The sequence below is a fragment of the Pleurodeles waltl genome, chromosome 11 (genome assembly GCF_031143425.1).
Source record: "Pleurodeles waltl isolate 20211129_DDA chromosome 11, aPleWal1.hap1.20221129, whole genome shotgun sequence".
In the NCBI taxonomy this organism is placed as follows: Eukaryota; Metazoa; Chordata; class Amphibia; order Caudata; family Salamandridae; genus Pleurodeles; species Pleurodeles waltl.
The window spans coordinates 507359142-507371468 of record NC_090450.1 but is presented as its reverse complement, the minus strand read 5'-3'; the positions used below and the strand labels follow the sequence as shown (position 1 = coordinate 507371468).

Genomic DNA, 12327 nt, shown 5'->3' with positions numbered 1-12327 from the left:
CATAGACAGAATGGACATAAAGTGTCCCCAAACAAGCTACAATTCTGCTAGAGAGAGGTGAAGTACTTAGGTCACCTAATTGAAAAAGGGTCAAGGAAAATATCCAAAGAGAGAATGACAGCCATACTGCAGATGAATCCCCCGACAACCAAGAGATGTCAGAATGTTTCTGGGAATGGTGGGCTACTGTCGTCAGTGGATTCCCAATTTCTCGATTATCTCTAAACCATTGATAAAACTGACAGGCAAGGAAGTTCAGGATGACCCGGGTAACATAATCTTGTCCGTGAAAGAGATGAAAGCATTCATGGAGTTGAGAGAATGTATGTGCAAGGCACCAGCTTTAGGTATGCCTGACTACACAAAGCCTTTTCTACTGTTTTGTCATGAACGTGATGCATGTTCTTTGTCTGTTTTAACAAAGGTCCATGGAGGTGCAAACCGCCCAGTAGCACATTTTTCAGCTACTTTGGACCCAGTCGCAGTAGCCTTACCGGGTTGTTTGCGTGCGGTTGCAGCAGTTGGTCAAAGCCTCACACAGTGTGAAGGCATAGTGATGGGACATCCCTTAACAGTAATGGTTCCTCATTCAGTTGAAATTTTGCTAACCCGAAACCAAGACACAGCATATGACAAATGCTAGATTAACAAGATACGAGACCGTTATACTGGGGTCTCCGAATGTTTCCCTCAAGAGATGTACTGTATTGAAACCGGCAACTTTACTTCCTATTGAAAATGCAGACATTAGTGATGCTGAGGAAGTGGAACATCATTGTCTTGAGGTAACAATCAACAGAACTGTGCACCAAACCAAGACCTGACATCAAAGATACTCAGTTAGAAGAAAATGATTACATTATGTTTGTTGATGGTTCATGCATGAGAGACTCAGTGGGACTACTGAGAGCTGGGTATGCCGTGTGTACAATCACCGGTATTCTAGAAGCTTCCTGGCTCGAAAGAGTGTACTCTGCTCAAGTGGCTGAATTAATTGCCCTTACTAAGGCATGACACGCAGCTGTAAAGCTGAAAGTCACTATCTATACTGACAGCAGATACGGATTCGGAATTGTACATGATTTTGGCCAACTGTGGTCACAGAGGGGTTTCATGACCTCTTATGGTTCACCAGTGAAAAATGGCGAAAAGATTAAGGATTTGTTGAATGCGATTCAGTTACCTCTTGAAATTGCTGTGGTGAAATGCAATGCTCATGCTAAGTCACAGGACTTTCTGTCAATGGGAAACGGCTATGCAGATCAAGTCGCAAGGTTTTGAGCATTGAACTGTATATTGTTCCGAGAGCAGTGGTAATTGTTACCTGAAACGGAGAATGAAACATGTTTGAATTTTGCATTAAGGGTGGTTGACACATTAGATGAGCTAAAGTTACTGCAGGGACGTGCTGGCAAAGAAGAGAAACACTCCTGGCAAAGAATGCACTGTGTACAAAGAGCTGATGACATATGGGTCTCAAATGAGGGGAAAATGGTCTTGCCCAACAGTCTTCTGTCACAGTTTACGAGGTTCTATCATGGCCAAGCCCATATAGGGAGAGATGCAATGATCAGATTGTTCAAAATCGATTGGTTCAATCCAAAATTCAGACAAGCTGCAGAGGTTATCTGTCAAAGGTGCATCATCTGTCAACAGATGAATGCAGGAAAAGGGACTGTGGTAAATATGAGCCACGTTGGGAGAGCTGGCGGTCCATTTAGCAGGATGCAGTTGGACTTCATTGAAATGCCTGTGTGTGTGGAGGACTAAGATATGAGTTGGTGATTGTGTGTGTTTTCAGTCATTGGATTGAAGTTTACCCTACACGTAGGAATGACAGTCTCACAGTAGCAAAGCTGTTGCTTAGAGAGTTAATACCACGTTTTGGATTCCCGATCTCTTTAGAATCAGATAGGGGCAGACACTTCGACAATGAGATGATTAAGCTCTTGTGTGCCGCATTGAACATTGAGCAGAAGCTGCATTGTAGTTATCGCCCTGAAGCATCAGGCCTAGTGGAACAGATGAATGGTACCTTGAAGTCGTGAATGGCAAAAATGTGCGCTGCTACCAATCTGAAATGGCCAGATGCATTGCCCTTAGTGCTGATGTCAATGAGAAATACACCTGACAAGAAAACTGGACTATCTCCTCATAAGATACTGATTGGTTGAGCTATGCGATTACCCGCAGTACCTGCAAATGCTCTTGAAGTATCACGGATGATATGGTGTTGGACTACTGCAAGTGTCTGGCTGATGTGGTCCGCTCTTTTTCTCACCAGGTGGAGGCTAACACATTGCCACCGATCAGTGATCCAGCTCACACCCTGAAAGCCGGTGACTGGGTTGTTGTCAAGAAACACGTGAGGAAGTTGTGTCTGGAGCCGCGTTGGAAGGGGCCATATCAAGTAATACTGACAACCACTACTGCTGTGAAATGTGCAGGTGTTCCAAATTGGATACATGCCAGTCACACAAAGAGGGTGACGTGTCCAACTGAAGAGGAACTTGAAGTATCCAAAACAACAGCTGCAGAAAAGGAAGTCTCAGGGCCGGAGAGTATTCAAAGGGGAACTGAGACTGAAGGAGAACCCACTGAGGACGGCTCGGTAACTCAAAGTGAGTTCCAGAGGGGTGACAGTGAGCCTATCTTAGTTGAGGTAACAGGAGAACCGACGCAAAGAGAGGTTCTCCCAGAAGCAGACGGATTCAGGTTTGAAGTTGAGCCTGTGTCAGACCCTGAAGGCGAGGGGGAAGAAGCAGAGGGAGGTCAAAGCGAACTGACTCCTCCTGATCCAATTGCAGGTCCATCAAGAGAAAACACCATAGCACAAGAGGAGGGAGCTGTTCAACATTCTGAAAAGCCAAGCAGGAAGAAAACACATAGAGGAGATAACTGGCCAAAGCCACAAGCTGCAATAGAGAAAGTGAACCCTGTAGACACAATTGAGGAAGAAGTTGATACAACCAGAAAAGAGGAACTCAGTGAAGGAGAATTACAAAGTGAACGCAGATTGAAAAGAAAAAGAGTTGCAAACAAAAGGTATGCAGGTCCTGAATGGGCGTATGCAACAACCGCTGAATGGCAACAAGAATTCTTGGCGTTCTGTTTTTATCGGGAGGTACCAGGTCAAACCACAGCACCTGAATTCAATCCTAGAAAGAGACTGTGTTAAAATACTGAAATTAAAATTAAAAGCTGAGAAGCTGAGAAAAGAGACTGATAAACTACCGGATGTGACACTGATAACCTGAATTGACTTTCAAAACCGATTATGACAAGCTGCTAAACCTGATTTGAGAAAAGGGGTCCTGGAGTGAGTAAAACGCTGTCAATATTCGCAGAGAGAGAGAGAGAGAGAGAGAGAGAGACTTTGCACAAGGAAAAAAAAGAAAAAAAAAAAAGAAAAAAAGAGCTTTTATATCGGCCTCAAGTTGATTGTTTGCTGATATTATTCTGCTATCTGATTCCTTACAGATCATGGGTTACACTAAGAGTAAGAGTAAAAAGGGTAGAATGTGTGGTTGGTTGAGTGTTATTCTAGGTATTGTGTGTGCAATAATAATTATAGGTGTGATTGTGGGAATGCCATTGATAGATAAGAAAGTGACTAACAATGCTTCAAAACCTGAGACTGCTACATTAACACCGTGGGAGAAGTTTGAGCAGGATGCAAAATACTTGCATGAGGGAACTAATTCAAAAGGGGAACTATCTACTAATGTCTTCTATCGCCTGTTGAATGAGTATGTTGACACAATGGATGCAAAGAATTGTTATGTGTGCACAAAGATTCCTTCGTCAGTGCAAAAAGGGGTTACTTAACATAGCTTGCAGCTAACTTACGGGATAAGCTGTAGTTTGCTGTTAACAAGATTTTATGATCAAGAGCATGTTCAATAGTTCCACTCTAACTTAGATGCAGTGTTTTCTTTTGTGCCTGTGATTGAGTTTTAAATAAATTAGCTAAAGAACACAGCATAAAGTTAGTTAGGGGTTTCTTTGAGCCGACATTAACATTTGGGACAGCTTATGCGCATCGCAATAACCTAACCTGCTTACTAACGCCTGCAGAGAAGAGCTTCTTAGATCACACTGATGATAGACAAAAGGCATTAAAGGAAAGGTTAGAAAAAGGATTAGAAAAACGTACGCTTGCAAATGATTATGCTTACACTGCAATAAAGACACAGGGCAAGTTAGCTATAGATGCATTACATGTAGGTAGGCTTTGTATATAAAGGCCGAAATCGGAGCATAACACTTTATTTGTGGGAACGAGTGAATGCAAGCATGTGTTTTTGTTTCAGAGTAAATGGACATTCATGTTAAATGGACAGCATCCAGCGATCCCTGGGATCTATTATACATGTGGACCTAATGCTTATTACCGTCTTCCTAAAGGATGGTATGGGACACATGTTATTTAGGGATAGTTTTCCCAAGATTTACCAGATTGATGACTTAAAGCAAATACCTAAAATTTCTGAATTACAACACACTAGACAAAAGAGAGAGACAGCGGCTGCTGTCGTTGGTGACATATTTGGAGCCATAATTCCTTCAGTAGGGGTTATCTTAAACTCCATAAAGATTCGAAAGTTGTCTACTATTGTGGATAACATGCTGACAAACTTCACAGGGGCTATACTCCTGATGGATACTGAACTTGCTGCGGAAAGAGCTATGACTCTTCAAAACGGCTTGCTTTACACATACTTTTAGCGAAGAGCGTCGGAGTCTGTAAGATGCTTAATGAGCGCCATTGTTGCGCGTCCATTCCAGATAACAGCAAAAAGATTAGAGGTATGCTTACTAACCTAACAAGAGATAGTGCAGATTTGAAGGAGCTGAAGGAACCTGGAGTTTGGGAGAAAGTTGGGAAAGGAATTACAAAAGTAGGAAATTGGTTTAGTAATATTTGGAATGGGGTCCTTGCAAAAATATTAGGGGGGTCTATTAATTGTTCTGATCTGTTTATTGGGATTATGGGGATCATGCAAAATTAATGAAAGAAATTTGACAAAACGAAACAAAAGAAATGAAGAAAATGAAAGGGAGAAAATGTTTAATGAAATTTGGGAAAGTTTGCACAAAGGACAGGATGTTGAAATGCGCATTATGCGCAAGGTGAAAGGTTAAGGGAAAGGTTCATGTGATGACAAGTGTAATCAGAGGAGGGACTGAGAGAGCGTAGCTTATATAATAATAGTTATATGTTAAGATTTTGCTAATAAATCACTAGGCCTTTAGTTAGCACGAGTCGAGGCTTAGCTGCCTGACTCTCATATTAAATGTATTTTTAGGTCGAGCCTAGGCAGCACGCATGCGCTGTCTGGAAGACCTGTTGTTTTGGATAAAGGGCTTTTGCTCCCGCCTGCTACTTACCATAGGTTATCTGAAGCGTCACTCTTCTGTGCTGCCTCTTAACAGGTTTGCAAAGCCAATACCTCACTTCCGTTCTTGGCAGAGGCGCACCGGCCAAGTACAGTGTCCTCACACATTCAATTGTTTATCTGTACTTTTCAGGAACTCATTTTTTAATTGCTTTCTGTCTTGACTAATTCTCCATTTTTATTTGCACAGCTGCTCCTTCTGCCGTTTTCATTTGCACAGCTGCTCTGCGTGTCTTTGGAATTTCTGCATAGAACACTGTGTGTTCTTTATTATATGTGCTTACGAAGTGAGCACATCTGCAGCGCTGAACGGGCTGGTATATAAAGTCTTAATTCCTTAACATTTTAAAATGAGGGTGCTTATTTAAAGTGAAGTTTTCAACTGTGAGTTCACCAATAGCTACTGTGCTGTGTGTAATGTTCGGTCACTAGTGAATTGTTTATAAGAAAAAGCCTTAGGACCAACATTACTTTTCACTCTATTGAAAATGCGGACATCATGGATATGCAAATATTGTCGATGATGTCACATCACCGTGCTCCAGTTCGTATTGAAAGGGAAACGCCTACTCTCCTAAGACCTAGAGACCGGACTGTGACGGAGGTTCAGGTCAGAGCACTTCGAAATGGCAGCCATTTCAGAAAGGCGATGGTTGTGTGAAACAAGCACAAGAACATAGGGCTGAACAATGGAAGAATTACTAATAAGGGGCTGCACAGTATCGGTTTTGAAGTAGTCGGATTTATGGTTCTGCGAGTGTAATTTACTGCAAGGCACAGGTTGTTCAGGTTGTTTGTTTTAATGGGTTAGTTTATCCGTTTCCTTTGGCAATATTGTAGAATGTGCTGTGCTTTCGTCATTTTTATTAGTGTCTTTTAGATTGTCAAACTAGCCTCATGCCATCAGCCCACACTGGAGCGATCGGAAATAAGTGCCGCCTAGATGTATTTCTTACAGGATCACTTCAAGAAACCATAAGAGATGGAATTCATTTCCCCGTCAGTACACCTCCAAGGGGATGGGAAGTCAGAAAGGAGGCGCTTTTCACTAGCTTCAGATGATGCGTGGATGCAGCAGCCCGGGAAGGATAAAGTCCCCACGGGCATGAGCCTCGCCCCTTCCTGTCTGGTAAACATTGGCACTAGTGCATCTTTTTCTCATGCTTCTCCGTGTTCAGCAGGACGTTGTACGGCAATGTCCTCCGAAGATGCTGTCCTGGGCTGTAAAGTACTTGCGAGAACAGATACGTCGGTAAGAGAATGCTAAATGTGCCATTACAGGAGAAGGCACTTTGAGCAGATTGGAAAAAGTAAGCAGTATGAGCTGCGGTTTATAAGTTGCAAAGAACACATAATTTTTCCTGCTTGTATGTTGCAATGCTTGTTAACTGACAGAACAATCTGCTGCGCTATCCAATCTCATCTCGAAGTTCTCTGGTCCTTCTCTCTTAAGCAGCGAAATGACCGCAGTTTCTTAATTATTTCTGTGAACGGCATCACATAAGAGAGAGGTGTAGACAACCGTCTGGAGCCATGATGCTTTCTGACAGCAATGCAGCGCTTGACATTTAAGGCACATTTTCCACGCTTTTCAGAATCTAAAATCTGTTCTGCTGGAAGGGATAATTGTCTGCCTCTAGGCCTATCGTCCATTATGTGAAAATTCCAGGTTGCCCGGGTTGGCAGAGACAAAAAAAAACTTAGAAAAGTTTGGGTCCATTGAGGTTGCAATTTATGTGTCTTTTTATTCAGTGAATGGAAATGGCTGTTTTAATAATTAAAACAGATTGGAGTACTTAACAACAGCACAATTACATGGGTATTATGCAGACACCTGAAGGGTGGCAAGTTCATAGCATTTTTGAAATGCTATATGTGCAGGCATGTTTCGGTTGAATCCTAGCATCTTTATCCAAATATAGACTTATTTGAGCAATAGATTGGCATAACTGAGTAGGACCCTGGCACAGTTAACAGTATTAATTGAGCAAAATGAAGGCACATTCAGCACAGTACCCAGGCATATTTGAGCACTGTTCCTCTGACATCCAACAATGCTCCTAGCACACATCAGCATAATGATAATTTTAAGTTTAACCCAACACTAAATAAAACAAGGCATGTTTAAGAAGAGCTGTGTCGTGCTTGGTATTCTATTGGAATTAGAATGGCAAATTTATATTAGGATGCTAAATGGCAACATTTTCATTTTTTGCTGCACCTAGAGGAAGAAGATAAATGGAAGTGCTTTAGTTATATGCAGGGCCACTGGAATTATATGGTAACAAAAGACGAAATTATGAGGCAGGGTTGACCAGTTTATGTGGCAAGAAGTGTCCAGTTATGAATTTACAATGCCAATTGCTCTAACTCAAGCAAATGCGAGACCTATTGCATTGCAAATGCTTGTTCTAACATGCAGTGTGCTGACTTGCTGAAGGACATGAACTCTTGTTTTTTCTCTAAACTAGAAGCTGAATGTAACTGTAGTAGATCCATTCTCATGAATTCCGACTTGCTTATAGAAACATTTTAGTTGAATGCAACACTGTAGACCAGTCGTAGGTACAAGGTCGCCTGAACCGATACAGACAATAGAGCCACTGGCCGAAGATGTGCAAAGCACCACAAGACTATGAAATCATACCGGACATTCCACCCGCTAAAGACGTCAATCATAAGGACCAATAAAATATGTGAGAACTTTTATGGGGTGACAAATTCGATGAGCTAATGTGAAGTTAATTGGTTAAAGATAGTGGGGTTCAACCCCTTGTCCAATCAAATTTTAGGGGAATGTACAACGAAAAGGGGATAAAAACCCTTGACACCAGGAAGTAAATTAGAACTAGGGAGTAGGAGACTAGGAGAGGGGAAGATGCTGCTGCATTTTGCTATGATCCAGAGACTTTGTCACTTTGCTTAGTGACTTGCTAATTTTACTTAGAACAATCCTTGCCCTTAGATTGCCCGTTTACACTTTACCTCCTTATGAGGGAAGTGCCCCCTTTTACCCGTTTGCTGAATTCCTGATGGCGAATTAACTGATGTCCTGAGGACGGAGACCGAACCTGAATGCTGACCCCAAACGGAGGGTAACTATATGACAATGAAATTGTGATTGTCTGTTTGCTTTTCCTTTCTAGGTACCAACTGCTTTTTTTGACAGAGACCATAGTTAGATGTTTTCCAAATTGATGTTACTAAATTGTTTTGCATGAAGCCCAACATGCTAATGCTAATCAGACGTTAGGAGATGGGTTCACTAAACTGACGCAAATAGACAAATGACTGAATCTATGCTTTGTTGAATAACTTTATGATGATACTCTGCTAAAGACAATCTATGCTGACGCTGTGTTATATTTTAATGTTTGTGATTCTTGCTTTGATGAAATCTTATCAGAGTTGCCATATTGTGACTATGCTAATGTGTTTCTTGGTTTTGAGACTAATAAACTTACTAGTAGAATTGTAACAATAGGGAATAAATATCACAAAATTCATATTATTCTGGTGTGGTTATTCATGACTGAAAGGTCATGGTGTTTCTGAGTTTCATTAAATGTCATTGACTAAGGTGAATTGCATTGTTTTAATAAATACTGATGACGTTATTGACATATTGATTGACATGTTGATTAGCTATCTCGTTCTAAGGTGTCTTCAATCAGGGTCAAAAGATTCATTGGCCTAAAACGAGTCCCAAAGTAAGTAAATTAATCATAAAGGGACGCGATGTCAGGGGTATTAGATGATGACAATTAGGTGAAGGCAAAACAGACCCCAGGGAGGTGGCAATACGGTATTGCTTCCGATTGATCCAGTTGTACTACACAGGGCTAACTGTTCCAGGGAGCTCCTGCACAGGATGTGACGGGGAACTCCCCGCTTTGTCTAGGGCAATGTGGGCAGTTGGGAACCTGCTTCCATATTTTGTAGACATGACCCGGGATACAGCACTTTTGGGAGGGAGTACTGGAGGTTATGACCAGAGTGCTCGGGCAAGAGGTCGTCTAGGACACCAAACTGCTTCTCTTAAATATAACTAGTGAAAAGGTAATGCAGAAGTACCAAAGGCTATGGCTTGCAACGGCGGCAATAAAGGCCAAGCGTAACATAGCATGTGCCTGGGGAGTAGAGTCCCCTCCCCAAGTAGAAGACTGACCAAGACTGGTGCCAAGGGGCAGAGAGAGTGGTCTACAAGAGTAGGGGATGCCTCGAAATATAGGACAAGATATGGAGGGCTGGAGTGCTTACAGGGGGGATGAATGAGATGAGAGGAGAAAGGGAGGGGGTTGAAAGAAACAGAGGTACAAAACTTCCTGGACCTTTCACTGCTATTGCTAATTGAAGCGATGCTTCATGTGTATTATGTCAATGAAACTGTTGTTGAAAGCTTTTTCTGCATGACCGAGGACTATTGTATCAATCACTGCCAATTGTCGATTCCAAGCAACAATTTGTTTTATGTTGATTAATAACAAGATTTTCAAAGAAAAAAAAAGATAACTTGGTCGCTTTGCTAAACACTGATTCGTTACCAACTCTGGATTCTAGTTTTCAAGACATTCAAGGCAACTCCCACTACTCCTCCCAAATGTTCAATCGTTATATCTTTAATAGGACACTTCTCTCTTCATCTAAATCACCTCCTTACTAGGAAAACCAGGTCAGTCCATGTTACCAGGACAGCAGGTATTCGGCACTGGCTCAAAAGAATTATTTATAAAAGGGAAGCCTAGGACTGAACAAGTGGTGTAGCAGTAACAAAGGGCGATCTAGTAATGTATCCATAATGCTACCCTTGCCCTCATATGTCACATCACATTCTGCCATTCACATATCTTCCTCAAGAACTGTTCTCCTTGCCTTCAACTTGATATAATTGCTAATCCTGCCACTCCAAAGCCTCTGCTCATTCTAAATCTGTAAATCATGTAAAATCTAAGTGTTTCTCTGTTGTATACTTTGATATCTTTGTTATTCATTGAGCACACTCAAAATTGCCTGTGAATGTTGAGTGTATGCTCTTCATGTTTGGGGCCGAATGTGGTGTGGTACACTTCGTACTTGAACGTGCACTGCAAAACTCAATAATATGATATACCTTCCCAATTGCTCTGTAGAGGGTTTATTGCATTTATATAGCGCTTACTATCGATGATGAGACGTTGAAAGAGGCACACTATTTGTTCTTCAGTCAGTAACAATTAGGAAACTGCACCCTACAGCTGAGCTGGGTCCCTGCATACACTTAAGTGCCTGTCAACTCACCATCATTTGTGTCACCCACATCTCAATAATATACACTCTCCTAAAAAGCAACATGTCTTCACACGTTTACCTTAGTTTCCACCTCTTTGTAACTGTCATCACCATCCAAAAACGTTTCCCCCCCCCCCCCCCCCCCGGCAATCACATTAATGGGATAACCCTGGTTCGATGGGCCACTTTCACACTATGTATTCACTAGGACTGGGAAGCTATATCTTGTGTAATTTGTTGTAGGAATATTCCCCCACCCCTCACTCACCCAAACTATAGTGAGCAGTATGTGACCATGCACTCCATATTAAGTAACTGCCCTGCGTGGGGCGAGGCTCAGCTCTTGCTGCCCAGGGTAGTAAGGGGCGGTGGGTTCTTCTTCAATGCCATCGCCTTTACCTGTGCTCGTAGTTCCGTGTCTGTGTTAGGCAGTCCTGAATCCAACCTCTTGCTCTGCAGCTCCTCAGGGCCCAACTCCCACAGGCCATCCCGCAGCCCTGCTCTCACATCCACTTCTCTTTTGATTCAGAGGACTCCTTCACAGTTGAACTACAAACCGAGGCACGCCACAATTTCTTCTGCAGTTTCCTCACTGGCCATGAGAAATGGAAAACGGACGCGGTTGTTTGAACTTGTCTTCGGAGTTAAACAATCCCTGTGCCAATGCTGAATGTAAATATCTCAATAATTCGAGTAAGGATCTCCGCCGAAAATATTTTTCACTAATATTAATAAAATGCTGAAATCCTTGGTTAGGGGAAAATATTATTACAATCTAGAATACATAGCACAATAAATAGCGAGATAACTTTTCGTATATTTCTTATCTTTCAACTTATTTTGAAAATGAATTTCTATGTTCAGTTTTGCGATAAAATCCGGAGAAACTATAAAAACGTGCCAAAGTTGACCGTTCGAAAATGGCCGACTCCAAAACGTACAACAGAGCGGGCTCACACCTACTTGTCCTTTAATTATTTCCCACGATGTCTGCACAAACTCTAGATCACGAAGCCAGATGGGCGGAACATTGTCCTGCACGGCGGCCATGTTAGCGTTAGGTGGGGTGCTAATGCTCCAGACCTGCCAATTTAAAACAATTATTTGCAGTGAAATGCGTCTCGCGTTTGGGAGCGCTAGAGCTATTTGCATTCTAAATAATAATGTTATTTAACTATGTGTGTTGTAGTGTAGTGAATGTATGTGGTGTGTACTGAAATTATATGTGTTGTATTGGGGCTGTTGTTCATTTGTGTGGCGTGGAATTGTGAGTTGTGTATTTGTATAGTATAATTATGTGGCATCGTGAATAGCTAGTGGTGAGAGCTGCAGAGAATAGAAAGGAAGAATGGGAGGGATAGTTTGTGCAGGTAGTGGTTATTGACATTGAGACAGAGGAGCAGAAATAGTGTGTATCAAAAGAGAGAGAGAAGAGAAGAGCAAGCCACAGATGCCTAAGAAGGGAGCTTTTGTGTATGTAGAAGACACTTTAAGAAGAGGAGGAGAGCATGTGTTTGAGGGGCGGACACTTTGAAAAGGCATGGGAAACAAATTGCAAGAAGATCTGTAGTTAACTATATTAGTGAGGCAGGGATAGTGCGTGAGAGAGCAAGATAGATAGGTATGGCATTGTTAAATGCAATAGGTTTCGCCTATGTGA

General features: G+C 42.0%; 1 protein-coding gene across 3 annotated transcripts in view; it reads right to left on the bottom strand.

Moving 5' to 3' along the window:
- The window catches only part of PARL (presenilin associated rhomboid like), a 166469-nt gene extending 155195 nt beyond the window's left edge, over nt 1-11274 (bottom strand). For all 3 annotated transcript variants that reach the window (XM_069213898.1, XM_069213896.1, XM_069213897.1), the window contains exon 1: nt 11067-11274. Coding sequence is in view for 1 of the 3 variants with exons in the window: in XM_069213896.1 (XP_069069997.1) it covers nt 11067-11155 (89 nt within the window). In the remaining 2 variants the exon portion in view is untranslated. The remainder of the gene's footprint in view (nt 1-11066) is intronic.
- Nucleotides 11275-12327: the final 1053 nt, after the last annotated feature.